Consider the following 23,919-nt stretch of genomic DNA (forward strand, 5'->3'; position numbering starts at 1 on the left):
GTGAGCTAACTGTGGAGCTAACTAAAGTGTGATTTACACTTCTGCGGAGGTTGCACGCAAAGCTTTAACCTTAGCCAGTTGTTTACAGCTGTACGGTTGTGTATCTTTTCAACTGATGACTCAACCAGGAGTTGCCCATAAAAGCTGTGGAAATGCTTAAACTGTGAGTCACCTATCATACAGAGAAAATGAATGGGACATTTACTTACGGAATCAGGGCAACCCGAAATAGCTCCTCTCAATGTGCCTCTCTCCATGGTTCTCATATATACGTTTTGTCCTCATGTCCCCATGTTTTGTCCTCGGAATCTACTGCATGATCTTTCAGTCCTAAACCACTTGCTACTCTCAGAACATTTGCTCATTTGCTTCTTAAGTACCACTTAATACCATAAAGAAGCCAGTTAAATCAGTTATATTTGTAAAAAAAAAAAAAAGGCAGAGGTGTGTTTCCCACTCAAGGCCTGAGGCTGAATCAATGCTTATTGTAGAAGATTAACTGTGTTTAATTATGAACTCGGAACTACACTCGCAGCATTGATTCGCACTGCTTCTGAGAGAGAGAAATCCTCTTGGTAGGAATTACGAAAAAAAGATGATGCAGTGTGTGTGTGTGTGTGTGTGTGTGTGTGTGTGTTGTGTGTGTGTAAGGGCTTAACGGCTAGCAAAGTACTGTGCTCTGTCTGCTATCATAGGCAGCCCCCATATATGGCAAAGATGCTGTTACTTATAGCCCTAAGAACGAAGCGATATGCTTAATGTTATGAAGACCGGCTGCATGCCAATGGCCCATGATTTTGTATATGTATTAAACTGCATCTATAATATTTGTGTCCCTGTAAATGATTCCCTTCAAGTGGACTTAAATAAATTGTTGAAATGTGTGTGTGTGTGTGTGGGTGTGCGTGCGTGTGTGCGTGCAGGTATAAAATATAACCCAACATGCTGGGTCAAAGCCATAACCCAGTGCTGGGTCGGTCCACATTTGTGGGTTATTTTTAACCCAGCAGTTCTAAGAGTGTGTGTGTGTGTGTGTGTGTGTGTGTGTGTGTGTGTGTTTGTGTGTGTGTGTGTGCGTGTGCGTGTGCGTGTGTCAGTAAACTATATCTCTTGTCTCGCACAATGTAAGTCACCTTGCTTGCTAGCTAAAAACGTCAAAAACATCCAAAAAAACGTATTAAATGGTCCAAAAAAAGTGTGTGTGTGTGTGTGTTGTGTGTGTGTGTGTGTGTGTGTGTGGTGTGTGTGTGTGTGTGTTGGGACCCACCTGAGCGAGCAGCATCTCTCCGCATTGCTTCGTAGTCGTGCCAGTCCGTCCGCCGCACGCCGTCCAGTCCCACCTGAGCGACTTTCCTCCTCTGGTTCAACCCCTGCAAGGAGAACACATACAGAGCATTGAGACTTCCATCACGTATTTTCAGCTGCTAAGACTGTCAGCGTATATGGGAAATGTATCAAAAACATGTAGCCGAATCACACAAAGGCTCTTCATCTTGTTATCTGGGAATTCCAAAAGCGAGTGGGCACCGTTTATGAAAGAATTCAAGTGGTGGTAAAGGAGCAGTGGCGGAAGAAGTATTCAGATCCTTTACTTTAGGAAAAATACTAATACCACACAGTAAAAATACTCTGTAGCAAGTAAAAGTCCTGTATTGAAAATACTACTTAAGTAAAAGTAGGTAAGTATCATCAGGAATATGTAGTTAAAGCATTAAAAGCAAAAGTACTCAATGCAGAAAAATCCTCCCATTGTAGAAAGAGTAAAGGATCCAACCAGTTGTGTGTTTAATGGTCTAATCATGTCAGCTGGACTTGTAGTGCGTTATATTGTTGGGTAGTTTACTTTAGAATCAGACATCAGATCTTATAAACTACAGTGCCTTGCGAAAGTATTCGGCCCCCTTGAACTTTTCGACCTTTTGCCACATTTCAGGCCTCAAACATAAAGATATAAAACTGTAATTTTTTGTGAAGAATCAACAACAAGTGGGTCCCAATTATGAAGTGGAACGAAATTCATTGGCTATTTCAAACTTTTTTAACAAATAAAAAACTGAAAAAGTGGGCGTGCAAAATTATTCAGCCCCTTTACTTTCAGTGCAGCAAACTCTCTCCAGAAGTTCAGTGAGGGGATCTCTGAATGATCCAATGTTGACCTAAATGACTAATGATGATAAATAGAATCCAGCTGTGTGTAATCAAGTCTCGATATAAATGCACCTGCTCTGTGATAGTCTCAGAGGTCCGTGTAAAGCGCAGAGAGCATCATGAAGAACAAGGAACACACCAGGCAGGTCCGAGATACTGTTGTGGAGAAGTTTAAGGCCGGTTGGATACAAAAAGATTTCCCAAGATTTAAACATCCCAAGGAGCACTGTGCAAGCGATAATATTGAAATGGAAAGAGTATCAGACCACTACAAATCTACGAAGACCCGGCCGTCCCTCTAAACTTTCAGCTCATACAATGAGAAGACTGATCAGAGATGCAGCCAAGAGGGCCCATGATCACTCTGGATGAACTGCAGAGATCTACAGCTGAGGTGGGAGACTCTGTCCATAGGACAACAATCAGTCGTATACTGCACAAATCTGGCCTTTATGGAAGAGTGGCAAGAAGAAAGCCATTTCTTAAAGATATCCATAAAAAGTGTCGTTTAAAGTTTGCCAAAAGCCACCTGGGAGACGACACACCAAACATGTGGAAGAAGGTGCTGTGGTCAGATGAAACCAAAATCGAACTTTTTGGCAACAATGCAAAACGTTATGTTTGGCGTAAAAGCAACACAGCTCATCACCCTGAACACACCATCCCCACTGTCAAACATGGTGGTGGCAGCATCATGGTTTGGGCCTGCTTTTTCTTCAGCAGGGACAGGGAAGATGGTTAAAATTGATGGGAAGATGGATGGAGCAAAACACAGGACCATTCTGGAAGAAAACCTGATGGAGTCTGCAAAAGACCGAGACTGGGACGGAGATTTGTCTTCCAACAAGACAATGATCCAAAACATAAAGCAAAATCTACAATGGAATGGTTCACAAATAAACATATCCAGGTGTTAGAATGGCCAAGTCAAAGTCCAGACCTGAATTCAATCGAGAATCTGTGGAAAGAACTGAAAACTGCTGTTCACAAACGCGCTTCCATCCAACCTCACTGAGCGTCGAGCTGTTTTGCACAGGAGGAATGGGCAAAAATGTCAGTCTCGATGTGCAAAACTGATAGAGACATACCCCAAGCGACCTACAGCTATGTACGCAGCAAAAGGTGGCGCCTCCAAAGTATTAACTTAAGGGGGCTGAATAATTTTGCGCCAATAATATTCAGTTTTTATTTGTTTAAAAGGTTTGAAATATCCAATAAATTTCGTTCCACTTCATGATTGTGTCCCACTTGTTGTTGATTCTTCACAAAAAATTACAGTTTTATATCTTTATGTTTGAGGCCTGAAATGTGGCAAAAGGTCGAAACGTTCAAGGGGGCCGAATACTTTCGCAAGGCACTGTACATGTGTTTTGTGTGCAGAAATCTTAAAGGGGCACTATGCAGTTGTGGCCATTTCTTTGCGGTTTTCTCACTTTTTGCTGGCAGGTTTCTCTATAGAGCTCCAAGTTTCTCTATAGAGCCCCCCCCTACAGGTTTCTCTATAGAGCCCCCCTACACGTTTCTCTATAGAGCTCCCACTACAGGTTTCTCTATAGAGCCCCCCCTACAGGTTTCTCTATAGAGCTCCCGCTACAGGTTTCTCTATAGAGCCCCCCCTACAGGTTTCTCTATAGAGCTCCCCCTACAGGTTTCTCTATAGAGCCCCCCCTACAGGTTTCTCTAAAGAGCCCCCCCTACAGGTTTCTCTATAGAGCTCCCCCTACAGGTTTCACTATAGAGCCCCCCTACAGGTTTCTCAATAGAGCCCCCCTACAGGTTTCTCTAAAGAGCCCCCCCAACAGGTTTCTCTATAGAGCTCCCCCTACAGGTTTCACTATAGAGCCCCCCCTACAGGTTTCTCTATAGTGCTCAATTCGTTACATGGTGAGACCTGATATCATGCGATACTTCCTGACGCTGAGGCCGCCGGCCCGCTGGCCAAAAGTTGCAAGGGTGGTTTTTCCGCCCAAAGGCGCTAGGGGGGAGCGAGACGAAAAAAAGTCATATAACCATTCCATGACTCCGAAGCTGTTCAGTTAAGGTAAATTAAGCAAAAAAAATGCATAGTTCCCCTTTAATGTGTAAAGTAACTAGTAACTAAAGTTGTAACAGATGAATGTATTGGAGTAAAAAGTACAATATTTCTCTCTGAGATGTAGTGGAGTAGAAGTAGAAAGTAGCATGAAAAGAAAAGACTCAAGTAAAGTACAAACACCTCAACAAGTACAGTACTGGAGGAAATGGACTTAGTTACATTTCACCGCTGTAAAGGAGGAAGAAAAAGTATTGCCTTTGATATCAAACAATAAAAAATAAAAAAACACTGGAAGAAATCTTGTGTGACTAAATATAATTTTGAGGGATCCATAAGAATCCGTTTAAAAAAATGAATTGGTCCTTTTTGGAGATAAGTGAGACTTATCTTTTGCCCTTTTCCATCTTGGAAAACTCAGTAAAAGAGATGCGTACAGTATCTCCTGAAGATTTTCATGGTTGCAAGTAAAAATGCAACTACCAAATTCTGTCTTCGGAGAAATCCTCCTGCCATGAGACATTTAATAAACATTATAAACTCTATCGGCGAAATGGAGAAATTGACTTTAATGCTGCAGCTTCGAAAGTAGAGGAATACTGGGAAAAATGGGATCGCTACAAACAAGGGCCCTATCTTGCACCCGACGCAGCACGGCGCAGCGCAAAGCCCGACACAAGTGTCTTTTCTAGTTTAAGACCGACGCAGTTGTCAATTTCCCGTCCAGCACCCATGTCATTTCAATAACAAATGCTCCTGCGCCCATCTTTGCGCCCATGGGCGTGCTGGTCTTACAGGGAGGTGTGTTCAGGTGAATTCTTTGCGTATTGCTATCTTGAGGCAGCGGGAAGTGATCGCGCCATTGACCAACAAAAACCTGGTCAAAGTCAATAACGCAGCATTTCATTGTTATTTTAACAGAGCATTAGTAAAATGCTCCTAGGCTCGTGCACAGCGCGCGCACACTATGCTTGTTACACACACAGGGAAGCACAGCAGCACACACACATGCAGAAGATTACAAATAAAAATATTACGGTGCAAATCCTCCATCATAACAGCAATGCGCCAAGGTCCAACACGCCTGGCTTTTAAAGGGAATGGGAGATAGCACTCTGATTGGTTTATTGCATGTTACGCCCAAAACACACCTCTGAAATAAAGAAGACACTAAGTACAACCCAAACTAGTAAAAGTGTATTTGGACACGTCAATAAACGCACTGCCAGGCGCTTCACGCCATGCGATTAGATTGTTAAATTAGGGCCCAAGGACTCTTTATTCTATTCCTCTGTAATTGTCTGTCAGGCTGTATCTATATGCATTGTGTACTGTAGCTACCTATGCTTATCCTATTTTCCTATTTGCACCTATTTGAGCGTCAGCGTCAGTTCTGGCAGGCCAGGTAGTCAAGACGCTGCTAACGCTATTGGCCAACAACACGGTCTCATCAGCTGATCCGCTCCAGCTGAGCTGCATCAGCTGATCTGGAGTAGCGCATCAGCTGGTCAACACCCCTCGCTGCTTAATGGCTACACTCAAACAGGGCGCCCTATTTAAAGCAGATTCAGTTTGCTCCTACCTGCTTGCTGCTCGCTTCTCTGCCGTTTGTTTCTGTCCGCTTGTTAAACCGCTCATGCTGTTGTTTGGCCCCGCTCATCTGGTCCTACTCACCCTGCTGTTCGCCATGACTTCCGCCACTGTCGAGGAGGATTCCTGGCAACTTGACTCCTCCGATGACACCCGACCGGTCCAGCCGGACCTGGGGCAGGATGCCTGCCCGGGTGACAACGCTGCCGTCCGTCGAAGCTCTCGGCGGTTGGCGAGTAAATCCACGTCTCCTCCCTGCATTGGCGATTGGCCCGTGGCCAGGATACTAGAGACCTTGTTTACGAATGATATTCAGCCTCCGAGTGGCGCTTCTCACGAAGATTTATTTGTCCTCCTCTGTGACTCTCTGATCGTTCCGGCGGTCGACGTCCTGCCGGTGCCTCCTCCCCAGTCCTCCGGGAAAAAGCACGCTCAGGAGCGTAAAAACCCCGAGCCGGCCGCCAGGCCTGTTGCGCAAAAATGGGGCGGCGGCCTTGTTCGTCCGGGCCTTGGCGCTTCTCCAGCGGGCGACCCGGTGCTTCTGGCGCCGTCCAATCTTCCCTCCATGATATGGCTGCCAGGTTATCTGCGCTGGAAGACTCCTCCACTGTCAGACCTTCCTCAACCCCGGTCTCCGCTCCTTCGGCGTCCACCTCTGCTTCGGCTGCCTCCGCCGTCTCCGACCTGCCTCACCTGCGCCGGCCTCTGCGTGATGACAGCAACCCGGAGTTCGTTCCTCGACGGACACTGGCTACCGCTGTACCTCTGTTCTCTTAATACATCCATGCTCTGTCCTCGGGCTCGCCTTTTTTCCCGCCGGCTGCTGCCATCTCTCATCAGCTGAGGGGGCAGATTTTGGCAGGTAATGACATTAATCTTGTTAAACTCCTGCTGGGTTCTGAGCTGTGTGAGTGGCGTGTTGTGGACTGTGGCGATGTATCTGTCGAGTTAAAGGATGGGGACCCGAGACTGTCTAAAACTCTGACTTTTCCTGAGTTCTGCGTTGCATTTGATGTGTATAGAGATGTAATTTGTGAAGTTCAACCGGCGCACAGAGCCGAACTCGATACTTATTTGGCCATTATTTCCGACCTGGCTCTCTCTTATGGTGGGGTCTTGTTTTATGAATATCACAAGTCTTTTTCTGCAAAGGCAGCCATGTTCATACAGCGCTTCAACCAAAGACTGGACTGGTCTGTGGTCGACCTCGCGCTCATAAGTCGACACTTCACGCGGCACCAAATCCTGTCCTGCTCCATCTGTGGCTCTCTCTCGCACTCTACTACCCTTTGCTCTAAATCTAGGCCTGCCCCTTCTATGTCCCATCCTGGCCCGAGCCGTAATTCTGGCTCCCAGCTACTGTGGGGATGCCCATCCCAAGTCTGTATGCCCGAGGAGAACCCGCTTCCTGAAAGCGGAGCGAAAGAAATAAAACCATCATCTCCCATCAACGTCCCCAGGCTGGGACTGGCATTGAGGAAGCATCCGAACCGCTGTTTCGTGGATTATTTATTGACTGGTCTTGTTCATGGTTTCTTTGCTGCATTTGCCTGCTGTGTCGTTCTGCTGTAAGAACCTGTTGTCTGCGTCCCAGGAGCCAGAAATTGTGGATGCCTTGCTGGAGAAGGAGGTTCAAAAGGGTTTTATGATAGGTCCATTCGATAGGTCTCCTTTTCCTGTTTTTCGGTTAAGTCCTATAGGGATCGCAACTCGAAAGTATTCGGGTAAGAAACGTTTAATCATCGACCTTTCTGCTCCCCACAATGGCTTGGCTGACAGCGTCAATAGCCTTATTCCTTTAGCCCCTTTTTCCCTGTTTTATAGCAATTCAATTCAATTCAATTCAATTTTATTTATAGTATCAAATCATAACATAAGTTATCTCGAGACACTTTACAGATAGAGTAGGTCTAGACCACACTCTATATTTTACAAAGACCCAACAATTCCAACAATTCCAGTAATTCCCTCAAGAGCAAGCAGTGCGACAGTGGCGAGGAAAAACTCCCTCTTGGGAAGAAACCTCGGACAGACCCAGGCTCTTGGTAGGCGGTGTCTGACGAGCCGGTTGGGGGTGTGATGAACAGTGGCGATAGTAGTCACATTAATAATGGAACAGTGACTGCACTGTCGATGACGCTATCAATTTCATTAAAAAGGCAGGACGTGGAGCTTGGCTTGCAAAGGCGGATATTTCCGATGCTTTTAAAGTCATGCCCTTGCATCCTTCCCTGTGGCATTTGTTTGGCGTTCGATGGCGGGAAAAACTGTATTTCTCGGTTAGACTCGCTTTTGGCTGTCGCAGTAGTCCAAAAATATTTGATACCTTGTCGGAGGCCTTGTGCTGGATTCTTCTTAACGACAGATTATCATTCGTCCATCTTTTAGAGGATTTTCTCCTGGTGGACTTTCCATCCGCGAAATCGGATTCTTCTATCTCGGCTCTTAAACGCACCTTTTTTGATTTAGGCGTTCCTCTCTCGGAGGAAAAGACCGTGGGTCCCGTTAAAGTTATCGAATTTTTGGGCATTACTCTCGATTCCGTCCGTATGCCCCTTGAGAAATGATCCCGCATTCGGCAAGTTATGACCGTCGCTCAGAATTCTAGGTCCTTTTCCAAACGGGACTTGCTCTCTCTTTTAGGCCACCTTAATTTCGCGATGAGGGTAATTCCTCAAGGCAGGTCGTTTATTTCCAGGCTCCTTGATCTCTCCAAATCTGCAAAAGCTCTCTCTGACCTTGTTACCTTGGATGCTGGCTGTAGATCTGAGCTGCGATTTTGGTCTTTGCTCCTAGATAAATGGAATGGCTTTTCCTTTTTTCTTAATGATTTTATGGAATCGTCTGTGGCTCTTAATCTGTATACGGATGCTGCGCCTTCCGTAGGGTTTGGGGGGGTTTTCAAAAAACGAATGGTTTGCGTGTGCCTGGCCAAATGAATTGCTCTCCTTACCTGCCGGTGATTCCTCAACAGCCCTACTAGAGCTGTATCCTATTGTTGTGGCATGCATTCTCTGTGGTAAACATTGGGCTAGGAAGAAAATTCAGTTTTTCTGCGACAACGAAGCTAGTGTTAATATAATTAATAAGAGGCGCTCATCTGTCCCTTTCATAAATAGGTTCCTGAGAAGTCTCACATGGCTGTCAATTTTGGGGAATTATCATTTTCGTGCTGAGCATATCCCTGGTTTGAATAATCAAGTGGCCGATTCTTTGTCTCGATTTAATTTTCAGAAATTCCATCTCCTGTGTCCAGCTGCAGCCCAATCGAGCCTGGAATGCCCTCCTTTCAGCCAGACCAATTGAATAACCCTCTCCAATCTTATGTGCGCTCTGCTGCGCAGTACATGCGGGGGGGTTTGGCTAGCTCTACATTAAAATCGTATGACTCGGCTTGGTCCTATTTCATCACCTTTTGTGCTTCTTTATCTGTAGCTGCTCTGCCTGTCAATGTATCGTATATTAGTGCTTTTATAGTTCACTGCTTTGAGGATCGAAACCTGCAGCCTTCTTCCATCAAAAGTACGGTCGCTGGCATTCAATTCCATCTGCGCTGCCTGGATCCATCTGCCTCCAGTATTTTGGAAAACTCATCCATTCGCCTTTGGCTGAACGGCCTCAAAAGACAGTCACCACGAGGCAATGATAAATGTTCCCCTTTTACTTTACCTTTGGTTAAACAACTCATATCTCAATTACGGAATGGGTGTTTTGGGCCTTACACCGATCAGTTGTTAGAGACGGTCGTTCTCACAGCTTTTCTTGGTTTTCTAAGGGGTGGTGAGATTTCTTCACGCACATGTTCCTTTGATCCAAATCACAATCTGACAATTTCTGATGTTTCACTTAATGATCACCATTTCACATTGTTTCTGAAACACTCTAAAACTGCTAGAAATGGTGAAGGTGTTGTCGTATATATTTCTGAGTCTAACACGGTCTTTTGTCCTCCGATTTCCATGCTGGCCTACTTGAGGTGCCGTCCTGGTGCTGGTCCACAAGAGCCGCTGTTTGTCACGAAGGAGGGGAAACCAATGTCGCGAGCCTGGTTTGCTTCTCACCTGCGCCTCCTCTGCCAGTTCTGTGGACTGCCTCCGGACCGTTATACTGCTCATTCTCTACGCATTGGTGCAGCAACTACAGCGGCGGCATTTAACCCTTAAAGCCATGGGGCGCTGGTCTTCTGCCGCTTATGAACGTTACCTTCGTCCTGATGTTTGAGCTATTCTTGATGCTCAGAAAGCTATGAGCTTAGGTCCCTGATTGGTTTGTCTTAATAAACAATTGTGCCTCATCTACTAATCTCCTAATTTGTGTGAGCGTCCCCTAATGCTGCTGCTGTCCCCTGACTTTCTGCTAATTCATGGTGCTCATGAATGGTCAGGGGGCATCCCCTAATGCTGCTGTCCCTTGACTTCTGCTAATTCATGGTGCTCATGAATGGTCAGGGGACTCATCTGATCACAACCGTATTTCCAAATTAATTCTTAAATTTATTCCTAAAGATTCCAATAATTTTTAATTCCATCCTCTTGTTTTCATTTCCCAAGAGGATTGCCAGGTGTGGTTTGTTTGGGGGGGAATAGTTCAGCTCACACAGTCATAAACTGTGTGAGCGTTCCCTAATGCTGCTGCTGTCCTCTGACTCTCTGCTATTTCATGGTGCTCATGAAAGGTCAGAGGACTCCCTGAACAGAGCCATACCGCCAAAATTTTATTCAGAATTTATTAGCTGAAATGCAATTATTCAATAAAAATTTCCTAAATCATTTTTATTGTCATGTGTGTTCTTGACTTAATGGACCTGGCAGAACTGTAGTTATTGTCATGTTCTAGCTCTCTTTTGTTCTGTGTTCATATATAATAAAAAATAAAGTATATCAAAAAAATGAATTGCAGTGCAGTATATACAGCTCCTTTTGTGTGACAAACACACACTTCTGTAGAGAAACAGATGTTATCTTCCTCCGGACCATCAGCCAAAATCTGCACACGTTTCATTTTTCTTCCTAAGTGTGCTGCTGACAGCTGGGGGTTTACACAAAGCGACAAAAAAATCTGTTCTTTATTTGTATCACACCTAGAAAATGATATTCCTTTTGACTGCTGTTACACACGTACAGTACACATCCTCATCACCATAAGCTATTACTCTCTACTCGGCGTTAAAATGGAAAAGCAGCCATTTATGAAATTCTCTCTGCTACACAAATTACTTTCAGTGACTCGAGATATATTAGGATCACAGCACAATGATGAATCAATTGGCTCCATGGGAGGATGCAATTAGTGAAATGTTGTTATTACAAATGACACGTCTGACTGCATGGAACACTATTAACCCGACTGCTAGCTGATACCACAGTACAGTCAATCAGCCACTGTGTGTGCAAAGGGAGTGTGTGTTTATGTGAGTGTAAAGTGCAGATAGCAGCTGCTTCCAGTTTGCATTTCAGAGTCAGCCAACGTGGTGGATACACAAATCAAACCCTGAGTCAGTATTCCATACTACGTTCTTATTGTATATAGTACCTACTGTCAGGGTTCAAAATTAATTGTCCCGTCCCAGAGCGTCAAAAACTGATGCCAAAAGTCCCGACCAAGCACGTCTAAATATGACGCCAAAGGGCTAGACGCGAGTCCCGAGAGTGTCCAAAAGGGACACCAATAGTCCAGACCCAGAGCGTCAAAAAAGTGATGCCAATAGTCTCGATCCAGAGCGTCAAAGAGTCAGGCCAAGAGTCCTGGCCAAGTGCGTCTAAATATGATGCTTAAGGAGACTTTTTGCGTCAATAACAAACACCAAAGGCACCTGACCAAGCGTTGCTTTTTGACCCGATGGAAGTACATATGTATTCAAGTATTCAAGCTAAATATAGATACAATTGGACTCAGTAATGAGAATAAGACTGCATCCACATAATGCAACCAACTGAATACAATTTATTCAAAGGCCGGGTTGATAACTATTTCCAATATACACTTTTTTAATATTTAGTTTGAAATGGTCTTTATACCCAGACAGCCAGAGTGATGGGGACAGTTTGTTCAGGAGGATATTTATTGAAAATATCCATTTGTCTATCCAAATCACGGATTCCAAGTAGCCTACATTTTAATTTATGACTGATGGAAACACTGACATTCCCAAAAATGGTTCCATAGTGTTACACTGCCCCACCTTGCCCTATGGGAGACTTGTCAACATTTTAACTGTCCACACGGAGGTGGAGCATGCCAATGAACCAAACATAAGGTACTAAAGTCATCAATATGCAAAAACACATTTGAATGGATTATTTTTAAATTTTTGTAGTAGTAGTATGGCAGTAACGCAATACAACACAATAGCCCAAGTAAAGTAAGTAAACTAAAGTCTATATACAGTTTGTGCAGATGGAGTAGTGCAAAAGAGCATTAAACAAATCTTAAACAAATATGACAGCAGTGCAAGTGAGAATGTACCATGATGCAATGGAGAATTATAGCCTGGAAATCCAGACCCAAATCCGAAAGATTAAGGGTCTGGCACTGAGTAATGAAAATAGCCCAACTCGAGGGGCGGCACCAAGCATGCATTTAAAAATCTCACTACACGCAATTGGATAACACTACGACCAATCACAAAAATACACGGGGTGACGTATCCAGAGCCCCAGACGCTTAGCTACCAGCGGAGCTAACTGGTAGATTAAACTGTCGTCATCTGTTTAGCTCGCCTCTGGCCCGCCTACATCAGATACACCGATGTGATTGGTGCCGCTCGGCCACAAGGGGCATAGTTAATGAGCATCATTACTCAATGCCATAGTTACTCGTGAGCAAATTCAAATTGTGCTCTCGCGAGAACTCTTTTCACTTTCCCGACAGCAATACAATAATTTCTGGGCTCCGAAGAAGGAGCGACAAAATATCTGTCATCCGTAGCTGCTGTATTCCTATAAAAACGCCCACCTGATGCAGCCCAATGCACGTTGTCGCTGCATTGCGAACGGCAGTCAGGTTTGTTTCAAACATTCTGTATGAATTAAAATGTCGGCCCTGTCTCCGCTTTGCTCTGAGGCAGCGGCGTAGTGGGGCTCGTGCATGTGTGCTTACATTAACAACCCTGGCTTTAAAAGGTACACTGTGTAGTGTTTTAAGTATTTTATTAGCTAAAATTAATGTCTTCATTCATAAATATGTCCTCATTGGTGTAAAATGAACTCTGCCAATGATCTGACTTAACCTTGTAAGCGAAGAATTTCTTATCTGTATTTACATCGGACGGGGAAGTCAAATGAGGGTTCCATGTCGTTCCGCCATTTTGAAAAACTATAATCCATGAGAGGGACATAAATAGGGTTGGGTATCGTTTGGTTTTTTTTCGGTTCCGGTGCTAAATCGATACTTTTAAAACGGTTCCGGTGCCTAAACGGTGCCTGAATCGGTACTTTTCAATAAAGTAAAAAAAAAAATAAGAAAAAAAATAAGGGTAGTAAACAACAGTCAGTGACTTGTTTATTGCTAAGGACATGGTCAAAATTAAAGATTTAATAATAATGTAATAACTATAACAATAAGTTATTTCACCAGTAAATTGCTGTTGAACCCCAGATGGGAAAAGGGTATTTTACAATTACTGTGAATGCACCACGAGGCTACCTGTTTTAAGTGAATGCACTGTCTGTGTTGTTTAATTCCGACAACGGCAGCTGCAAGTGAACGCACCGTCTGTGTTGTTTAATTCCGACAACTGCAGCTGCAAGTGAACGCACCGTCTGTGTTGTTTCATTCCGACCATATAATCATACTGTATATCTATGAATTGCGACAACGGCAGCTGCTGCTGCGCTGCAGAGCAGACTGTTACATCCCGCTGTTGAAGTCCTCCACAGTGAAATACAGTCACACTTTACACTGTTTAACGTTAGCTGTCAGCATTTTACCGGTGTTTAATCCAGCTGCTAGCTAAAGGTAGGCTAACGTTACATGCTGTCAGGTGTAGTGTAAAGTCAAGCACCGAAATGAGGCACCGAAATTTTCGTTCTTATTCGGTCTCGTTACTACCGTTTACGTCGGCACCGGTTCCCTATTGGCACCGAGTTTCGGTACCCAACCCTAGACATAAAGCACTAGCCGACCTGTCTAGCTAATCCACAACGCGTTTTCGTTCAGAGCCAGCGTCACGTGACTGAAACCAGCTGAAACGGAGAAGGAGATCAGTGAGAGGCGCTTGTCACTGCACCGGCAAATTTGAAAGCCTGCACTGCCCTTTAGTTCATAATGGAGGATCAGATTTATGCCGAACCACAGGAGAAGGAATCCTCGTCGCCAAAAAAAGTGAAAATTGGAAGACATGTTGTCATAGCTTCTTGGTACATAACGGCTACCGTAGTTGCTATTCGTTTGAATGCAAAATACAATTTAACTGCTAGATGAGAGAAATTCCTACACAGTGTACTTTTAAGCGTGATGAAAATGTAATTACATGCAAAACACATGAAAATGCTTTTTAGCTATAGCTGAGTTTAAGCGGCAGGCAGTGAAGCGAGTGGTTTGACAGACAGTTTTGACTGACGGACTGGCCGGAATGAACGCGCCAGAGCAGGCATTTGAACAACAGAACTTTAAAACCACAGCCATTTAGTATAATTAATTGTAGAAAAATCAGCATTTCCATTGTTCACTGCCACCCCTTTTGAGAATAATCAGTGGCTAATTATTCTGATTGATGTTGTAACGATTTGTATGAGGAGGTCATTGAACTGAAGCAGCCACCTAGCTCATTATGCGAGCTGAAAGGAAGGATAGAGATGATCACAGAGGCAGATTCAGCAATGCATCACATTTCCTCTGTGTGTCACGCCAGGAGCTGACAGATTGTGGCAAGAAGGGCTACAGCTACGGCCAGAAGTTCTCGAGAAATCTAATCTAGTAATGATATCATTTTAATTTCTTTACCCAGGAAATTCGTGTTCGTTCCTCTGTAGTGTTTTAATCCAAACCACAATCTTATCCCTAAACATAGTTTATATCGATGTCGATTCATTTAGTGGATTGTTCCGGTGCCGCTGGAAGATCCGCCTGATGTCCCTCATTTTCGGCCAGATGTCCCGTTACCTTCCTCTTCCTTTGTGTTGACGTTCTAAACTCCGGTGGACTTATGAGGACTATGGTTAACTGCTCCTTTCTTTTTATTTATTTATGAACCTTTATTTTACCAGGAAATAATCCCATTGAGATTCAGAATCTTTTTTTCAAAGGAGTCCTGGCCAAGACAGCAGTATAATAGTTTCATATTACATATAACAGTGAAAAACAGACAACATCAAACAGAAAAAGACATTTGGCAATTTAACATCATCTCAACATAATCACCAGCAGCGCTCAGTAACAGACACATGTGCATTTAGTACTCAAATAGTCCTTTATCCTAATTTTGGTAGGTAGTCTAATTTAAGATGATTCTGTAAAGAAGGCCAACCAACACTCTTATACAAGCTACAGTGATGAGTACGAAAACTAGAATTAGTTACAAATCTTAGTGCTGCATGGTATACTGAGTCCAGCATTTTCAGAGAAGATTTAGTTGCATGCATTTATAAAATATCACCATAATCCAGCATTGACAGAAATGTTGCTGGTATAAGTGTTTTTTTCTCACAGAGCCTCAGATCTCTGCAGGGTAAATCCAGAGACCAAGCTAGACTATCTGTCCAATCTGAGTTTTCTGCTGCACGACTAAAACAACTTTTGAACGTACACGCGTCCCGGGGCTATTTTGCAGAGGAGCCGTTGTTCCGTCCGGCGCTTAGCACCGCCCAAGACGATTGCGATTGGTTTGAAGAAATGCCGATAAACCAGAGCACGTTTTTTTCTCCCATCCCGGAATGCTGTGTGGACTAACCAGACCTTCCTTTGCAGCCTTGTGGAGGAAGGTCTGGCAATATGTTATTATGCATAGAACAAGCAACCAGAAGAATCTCACTGTAAGAAAAGCTGTCTTAATCACTCAACACTAACATGCAGAAAATGAAACAGCCTTAAACCGGCATTCTAGTGGAACATCACATTACCTCCCCGCCATTTTCATTCAACTCATTTCAGTTTGAATTTGCTGCATCACACCAGAGCACAGCTAAAGAGAGGACATGTTCTCCTGAGGTTACAGCCAAAACCAAACTAGAGTCGAAGAATAAAAACTGGAGTACAATAAATCCATACTAGGGCTGCAACGATTCTTCGAATAACTCGAATAATTCGATTACAAAAAATCCTCGAAGCAAAATTCTTTGCCTCGAAGCTTCGTTAAATCAATGTAATTAAGGTTGTACGGCTCACTGTGTTTCCGCACGGAGGATTATTACTAGCGCACAAGAGGTTTGCGCTTCTGCGGACACAAGACTGACGGCCCATATTACAAATGAAGGAAGACAAAAATAGCGAGGGTCTAAAAGGGAGAGACAGGCAAGAGAAAACGACAGAAAGTTTGGGATCATTTTAAGCTGCAAACATGCTGCTACATCACCTCTGTAACAAACCTCCAGTGTACTCATCCATTCCACGGAGCCAACCCGACACAAAGTAGCTAACGTCTGCTGCTCTCGTCCACCGCGCTGTTTACACAACTAGCCTGCAGCATGCTATTCTGCTAATAGCGATGTTTTACACAACTAGCCTACAACATGCTACTCTGCTATTAGCGATGTTTTAACAAGCTAAAACGAAAGCTGTCGGTTTGTAGTGTAACTTGTTATTAGTTTGCTTCTAATCTTTGGAAATGTAGCTGCTGCCGGAGACAAACCGGCTCCTCCCCCCAGCATGGCTACTTAATATGCACGTGAATGACGTCATCATGCATTCTTTATTCTTTCTCCTCACCATAGATATAGCTATGCTCCTCACTGTGTATTAGGCTTCTGAAAATGTGTCCCCCAGAACAGTGTAGTTGAGTAGCTCTGCTGTAAACCCTCTGGTCAGTGAACAGCTCTTTTGCATATCCAGTGCAAAGAGCCAGAGGCAATAAGGGGAATTGGGTGAAAAATATTAACATTTGGGCCACCAAAAATGTACTATTGTAATGTATTTCTTTTTAAGGGTCTTGGAATTTGGCAATAAAAAATAAAATAATTTTTTTTTTTTGCTTTTTCTAAAGAAGGAAACCAGTCTTTTGTATATATACAAGCGACAGGTTTCCTTTTTTTTAGTAAACAGCAATAATAAATATTTACTATTGCTGTTTACTAAGTATTTCTTACTAAGTATTTCTTATCCGATTAATCGATGGAATAATCGGTAGAATATTCGATTACTAAAATAATCGATAGCTGCAGCCCTAATCCATACGAAAACAAGCAATATAAGCAATAGTATATTACTGTTTGAACGTACCACAGCACAGTTGTAGTGTTGTTTCATATTTTTTGCTAGGGTTAAGGGTTAACCCGTCCCTCAGAATAAAAAACAAACTACAAGTTCTTTTCAGAGCCACCATCATGGTTTTCCAGCTCTTGGAGAATCCAGAGGCGTTCCCACGGCCTACGAGACGTATACATTATCTCTCCAGCGTGTTCTGGGTCCACCCGGGGGGCCTTTTACCAGTTAAACATGCCTGCAAAACCTCCAATGGGAGGCGTCCTGATCAGACAGCCCAGTCTCATGGCAGTTCGTGAAATGGTCACATTATTGAATCTATTTATTTGTGTACTGAACACATTAATGTCATTATTTTCATGTGGTGATTACGAATTTTAAAGTAATGTATTTCAATGGGAAGCATATTTTGTGATCACAGAATGATTACGGTAGCGAGTAGTATTGATAAGGCGAAAATCTGCGTAGGGAGGTTGGTCGGGGTGGTGGATAGGTCAAACGACACTGGACTTTAACCCCGGAGACCTAGGATCGCGTCCCTCGTGTTGCAGTTCCTTTCCGCATTATTCTCTTCCTAACCACAACCATCCCGTTGTTGCCGGTGTCTCCTGCGTGTGACAGTTCATTTCCCCGTTATTATTTTCCTAACTACAACCTTTCCCCGTTGTTGTGGCCGGTGTGTGGCGTTTCATGTCCCCGTTGTTGCATGCCACAGAGCAGCCCAGTGTCATGGCAGTTCGTGAAATGGTCACGTTAGAAAATTGTGACCTGTACACAAAATAAACGAGAAAATCGTGACCTGTACACAAATCAATAAATCAAAATAACGTCATCATTTCACGAACTGGCGTGAAACCGGGTTGGATCAGATGCTGAATCATCTTTACTGCCCCCCTTTGAAGAAAAGGAGCCATGACTGTACTCCGAGCTCCCTCTGGATGTCTGAGCTTGTCACCATATCACTAAAGCTGAGCCCATACACCATATACTATATGTACTATATTTCATTACTGTACTCAGATTTTTCAGATATTTTTACTTTACTATCTATTTTTGTGCCGACATTTTACTTTTACTCCTTACATTTAACACGAATATCGGTACTTTCTACTCCTTACATTTTACTAAATTGGCTCATTACTTTAGTTACCGTTATTATTTTTCGCGTCATCAATACCAAATTCAATCTAATTGGATGGGAATATACGTTGCACTTGACGCACCACAACAAGACGACTCGACAGATTCGGCGGTATTCGTTGGCGGCAAATCATTGCGGCTTGATGGCGGTAACGTTAAGGGGGTAGATTAAAAAAGAGAAACTGGATCTGTGAATTCTCACAGAATCCCAATTGAATTCATATCTTGCTACTCGGTCAGAATTGTATTAACCTGGAGGGGGGGGGGGGGCACTCCAACTCCAACTCTCTTTCAGCTAAGGGGTCCTTGGCCAAAAAAAGGTTGAAGACCCCTGCCGTACAGAAATCAGGGTTTCCATCTCTTGTTCAAAAAGATACAAGCAAACCTTTTTAGCGAAACCTAACCATCATTTCTTCTGTCTCCACTGCCTCACCTGCAGCTCCCTCACTAAACAAACACCCCCCAGGGTTGCCTGACCCTTTATCATCCACTCCAGCACTTGAAAAAGATCCAATTCAACTGGCGAGGCAGGTGGCGTAGGACTCAGAATAAAAGGAGTGAATCCACACCGCTGTGCGTATTGTGAAGTATCAGCCACATCACCGACACCCGCCTTCATATAGCCGCTGTAAGTGACATTCTCATTGCGCAGAAAGGAAAAGAAAGAAACAGCGAAGACGGTAATCATTACTCTGCTCTTTGTGTTGCTTCTCTCTGACCCCCTGCTGAGCACTCTGCTGCTACCTCCCTAATGGCCGTCATCACAGGAGCAAGGCTTCATGCTGCCTGTAGGAGCCACATGTTTCTCTTGTATTATTCTTTAGGGTCTCATTTATATTATTTCCATTGATTTATTATATTATGCACTGGTATTGTAGGTGGTGTGGGTGGAAGTGATAACAGTATATTTGTTTTCTTCACCTGGTTTTCTGTTCACCGCACTCACGCAGTGGCTTTACATTTGGTAACTGCAGTACTAGTAGTATTTTACGTGTGGAGGAAACAAGTCCTTGAAACTGGATCTGCAAACGTGTCCCAGTGTGTTTTTCATCTCTCATACCCCGTTTACACATACATGGTTATTTTGGAAAACGGAGACCCTTTTTTCAACGTTCTTGTATTAGTTCTTTTTTAGATGCTATATAATTGTAGCCTAGAAATCTAGACGCACCCTAGGGCAGCAAATGTAATTTGCAGCCAGGGTCGTCTAGCAACTCTCCATTAGCCAAACTCTAGCCGGGCCAATCACATTGTGTATAGAGATGGTGGGCGGGCTTATAATACATAATGACGGCAGAGTCGCGACGGTTCCACGTGAATTCCCTGCTACTTGAAAACAAAGAAGATGGCTGCTGCTGCTGGCGAACAGCAGTCTTTGGAATTCGGCTTTGGCCGCGACCCTGGAAGACTTGGAGTTCAGCTTTTCTTTGAGAAAAGAACAAAGAACGGCACTGAAGTCATTCTTTAAAAAGGAAGATGTGTTCGGAGTTTTGCCGATCGGATACAGCTAAAGCTTAATCTATCAACTAGCGTTGCTCTGGTTGGTTGTAGCACTATCCTGTTGCGTGCGGAGGGAATCGTTTATCCCGCCCCTCGGATTGAGCCCTGCCAATGGTGAGTTCCCAGACCCAACATCTTGATGTGGGTCTGGCTTCTCAGGCTAATATAATTGAATAAAACACCCAGATTCAATGAAAGTAGTGAACTGATCATTTATTGTACCTGTGAGGAGCGTTGTATGGAACCATCCACGTTATTTATTTTTTGTGACAATTTGGTTGAAAGACAACCCAAATTTCTGATACAGAAACTTTTTGAAAATGGGTCAAATTTGACCCGAAGACAACGCAAGGGTTAATGCAGGGCTTTCACTTGTAACCGAGTATTTTTACGGTGTGGAATTAGTACTTTAACTTAAGTAAAGGATCTGAATACTTCTCCCACCACTGCTTCTTCCTTTTTCAAGGTTGGGCGTAAACTCGCTAATAGGGCTTTACAGGAGCTACACCAGAAACCACGCAGCCCATGTTTGAGCTCCATCAACTATTCAATCATTAATTACAAAGCACTGTGTCCGATTAGTGACAGGCCGCAATGGAAATTAATACTTTATCAAGCAAAACATTCAGCGTACAGCAGAGAGAGAGAGAGGGGGGGGGGAAGTGGACTATTTCAGCCGCATGAGTAATCACTAATTAACTAATTAATGTAGCCTTTTAATGGTCTATTCATCTCATGTTTGCTGCTTAAAAAGAATCTGCCCCAGGTTGGGGATAAATATTATGAGTTCCACTTGAAAGGATTTTTTCATGGATTTGTGTGTTAACCCTTGTGTTATCTTCCATTCAACCATGTACTTGTCGTCCTGAAAATCGACACTTTTTCAACCTGAACTCTTTTTTTCCTTCGTGTTTGTGTGTAAGTGACTGATGGGAACAACAATCTTTGAAATTGGTCCAGTATTAAGCGTGAACGCTGTAACCGGCAGCCACAGACTGGGCTGCAATGTATCCCTATGGGGCAAATGTGCATCATCAATTTGGTCCACTGCTTTATTTGCTGCTGAAAGGCTCAGATTAATATTCTAAGTGTCTGACAACATTATGGAAAGGATCCATACAGAGATAGACCTTTAAAACCTCTTTGAGACCTTTCTGTTCAACCAGAAACAGCTCTGAAGTCGCTAACGCTAAACCCACCAGACTCCATTTAAAAAAACAATACTTTTAGCGTGTATAGAGCCAACGTATTTTCTCATGTAAATTTGTAAACTATGTGTTTTTATTTGTGAGTTGTGATGGTTGGAAAAGTGGAAAGACGACCCAAAACGGCGTTTCATAGTTTTATTTTGTTTCTGTCGACTTTGAATGAAGTGTATTTTACGATGCAAAAATTACTGTTTATTTACATGGAGTCTGGTGGGTTTAGCAAATGCAGTTTCGCAGATGTTTAATGTTTAAATCCTTTCAATAATGTTGTCAGACACTTAGAATATTAATCTGAGACTGTCAGTGGCAAAACGAGCACTTTGGTGAACGTAAATACCAGATACACAATTGCTCTACTAACTTACAATATAGCTTGTTTTGCCCAATACTGGACCAAAAAGATTGAAAAAAATGGTAGTTTCCCAATACTGGACCAAAAAGATTGAAAAAAACGGTAGTTACCCTTTACGTGATGTTTGCGCTCTCTCATTTGAAACAACCCTTGGATACTCTGTACTGCATTACATTTTATAATTCTTACCCTTTATTGTTCTACATTATTCATATTCTTGACATATGTGCTGACTGTTTTTGTGCCATCTCCCACTGGTTTCTGTAAAAATGGCTTACACGTCGCACCTGACCAGACTTGAAAAGGTCTTCAACACCTTAAAAACCAAAGTGAAAGTGGCACCACAATGAACGGAAATGCCAAGCTAACCTCTGAGGCATCAGCGTTTCTGCAGAGAGTTACCTCATCATGCTTTGTGGCAGCGGCTTTGTATCCTCGGTGATTGTATCAAGGCACAAAGGAAAACCTTTTTCTCCTGAGAAATAAGTGACAGCTAAATCAGAAGAAAATGCCAGTGACCTGTGAGGTCTCACTTGTACCTTCAAAACTTTCTCTTAAAGCACAGTGGAATCGTTTGCAGAGGAAAAGTTACACCTAAGAGGTTAGAACGACGGGGTTTTAACACACGTGGCTTTTGCTGTTCAGCCTCCAAATGCTTTGCATCGTCTCGGTTTGAAAACAGAAAACGGCTGTTATGCTGTATTACTTTAGATTTAGATTTCTTTATTTAAAAAGGGACAACGCACATTAATCAACATGAGTACAGAGTCCAACATGTAAACGTGCCAGATTTAGCCATACAGGCTAAATTTCATCTGCAGTCCCTAGCAGGTTGATGGCTTAAAACAATAGGTACACTACAACAATACAACAAATAAATAACATAAAACTAGAAAGACATAGGCATAGACAAGTAAAAATGACACAACCACTATTCCAGAATATGACAACTGGCAGGTTGATGGCATGGGAAAAACACAACACAAGTATCATACACAGTAGACACAGGTAAAAGTGCATAGACACACATTAGAACACATCAACAAGACATAAGCACACGCAGAGACACTATTTTGTTTACATTATTCTGTATTATAGCAGCATATTTGATTAGTCAATAACCAATATCTTATGGATTTGGAGAAGGATTTGATAGATGTGATGTTCCTTAGTTCTGTGGGTATGGTATTCCATGTATGGGCCGCTCGAAAGGAAAAAGCTGACTGTCCAAAACTACTTTTTGTAGGTGGTATTTTACAATCCCCTCTTGTAGATGCTCTGGTGGATGAGTTAAGATTTTGTTGAATGAATTTATTGAGCGGAGGGGGAGCCATACCATGAAAGATTTTATATACAAGTATACAGCATCGAGTAGCATTCCCAAAGGTATAAGCAAACTTCCAGGTAGGGCTGCACATTATGTCGTTTTGTTATTGTCATCGCAGCATTATCTGACGAAATAAACACATCGCGAAAGGCTGCGACATATCGCAAAAGACACTCGGAGATTCTTTTATCAGTAGAAAACGGCACTTTGAAACGTAATTGTCATTCTTTTTTTAAGTGCTGCCTTTTATATTCACTTCACTGTTCAATATGTTCAATAAAAGAATGTGGGAAATGATTTCCTTTAATTTTTGTTTTATTCAACAAGCAGTTTGTAGCACACTTTAATGTCTTTAATATTTCTAACATACATTATTTATCGCAAGTAATATGGTTATCGCGATATTCAACAACGTTATCGCGTATCGCATATTTTCCTCATATCGTGCAGCCCTACTTCCAACCAACTAATGACTTAATGTGTGTTTCTATTCTATATTTGTGTGCTTCACTGTTGCAGGACTTTGCACTATTGTTTATTCCATTTGTATGTGTTTGTTTTATGCACCAAACACACCAAGGCAAATTCCTTGCAAATGGAAACTTACTTTGGCAATAAATCTCATTGTCATTCTAATTTCACTTTGGACAATGGTGGCGCAAGGCAGCAGCTCAGCAGCCGCACTCCACTAACGTGTGTTACAATGTTCTTTTAATTGCGTTTTTTAACTGTTGTTTGCTTTTTTTTAAGGCAAGTGTGTTTGTAGCCTACGTCTAGTGTTTCTTTTGGTTTTTATGTGTTGGAAATGGCTGCGGGAACGAGTGTATGCACAAAACAAAAATTCTGAGCAGAAATTAGCATTACATCACCACACTGTACAAATGTGTACTTTAATTTGTCAAAAAGAGCAGATGCATAGTATCATTGTCTTGTATGAGTCAGGCATGGCATTAATAACGCCTTAATTTAAAAGCACTTTTGCACACCTCTTTTCGGGGGATGGTGCGTAGGAAAAGGCAAAGGTTAACTTATTATTATTATTATTATTATTATTATTAATAATAATAATTCACCTGAGAAAGGTTTGTGTGACCGGAACGTTGTGAAATAAAGTATTTGCATGCGTAATGGGCAGTGTGTGGGACTTCTTCAACAAGTATTAATGATGCCTTACCATTTTGAATCAGTTTATATTAAATGCAGTAATGACATTCATTATCCCCAGCAGGGTGTGATTTGCTGGGGGGGTGCGTGGGATTTCCCCTTC

General features: G+C 42.8%; 1 protein-coding gene across 1 annotated transcript in view; it reads right to left on the reverse strand.

Moving 5' to 3' along the window:
* Positions 1-23,919, reverse strand: part of LOC120575643 (polypeptide N-acetylgalactosaminyltransferase 10-like) — a 109,744-nt gene that overhangs the window by 63,546 nt on the left and 22,279 nt on the right. The window contains exon 2 of the mRNA XM_039826458.1: positions 1,268-1,370. Within this exon, the coding sequence (XP_039682392.1) occupies positions 1,268-1,370 (103 nt within the window). The remainder of the gene's footprint in view (positions 1-1,267; positions 1,371-23,919) is intronic.

This window comes from Perca fluviatilis, chromosome 16, assembly GCF_010015445.1.
Source record: "Perca fluviatilis chromosome 16, GENO_Pfluv_1.0, whole genome shotgun sequence".
NCBI lineage: Eukaryota > Metazoa > Chordata > Actinopteri > Perciformes > Percidae > Perca > Perca fluviatilis.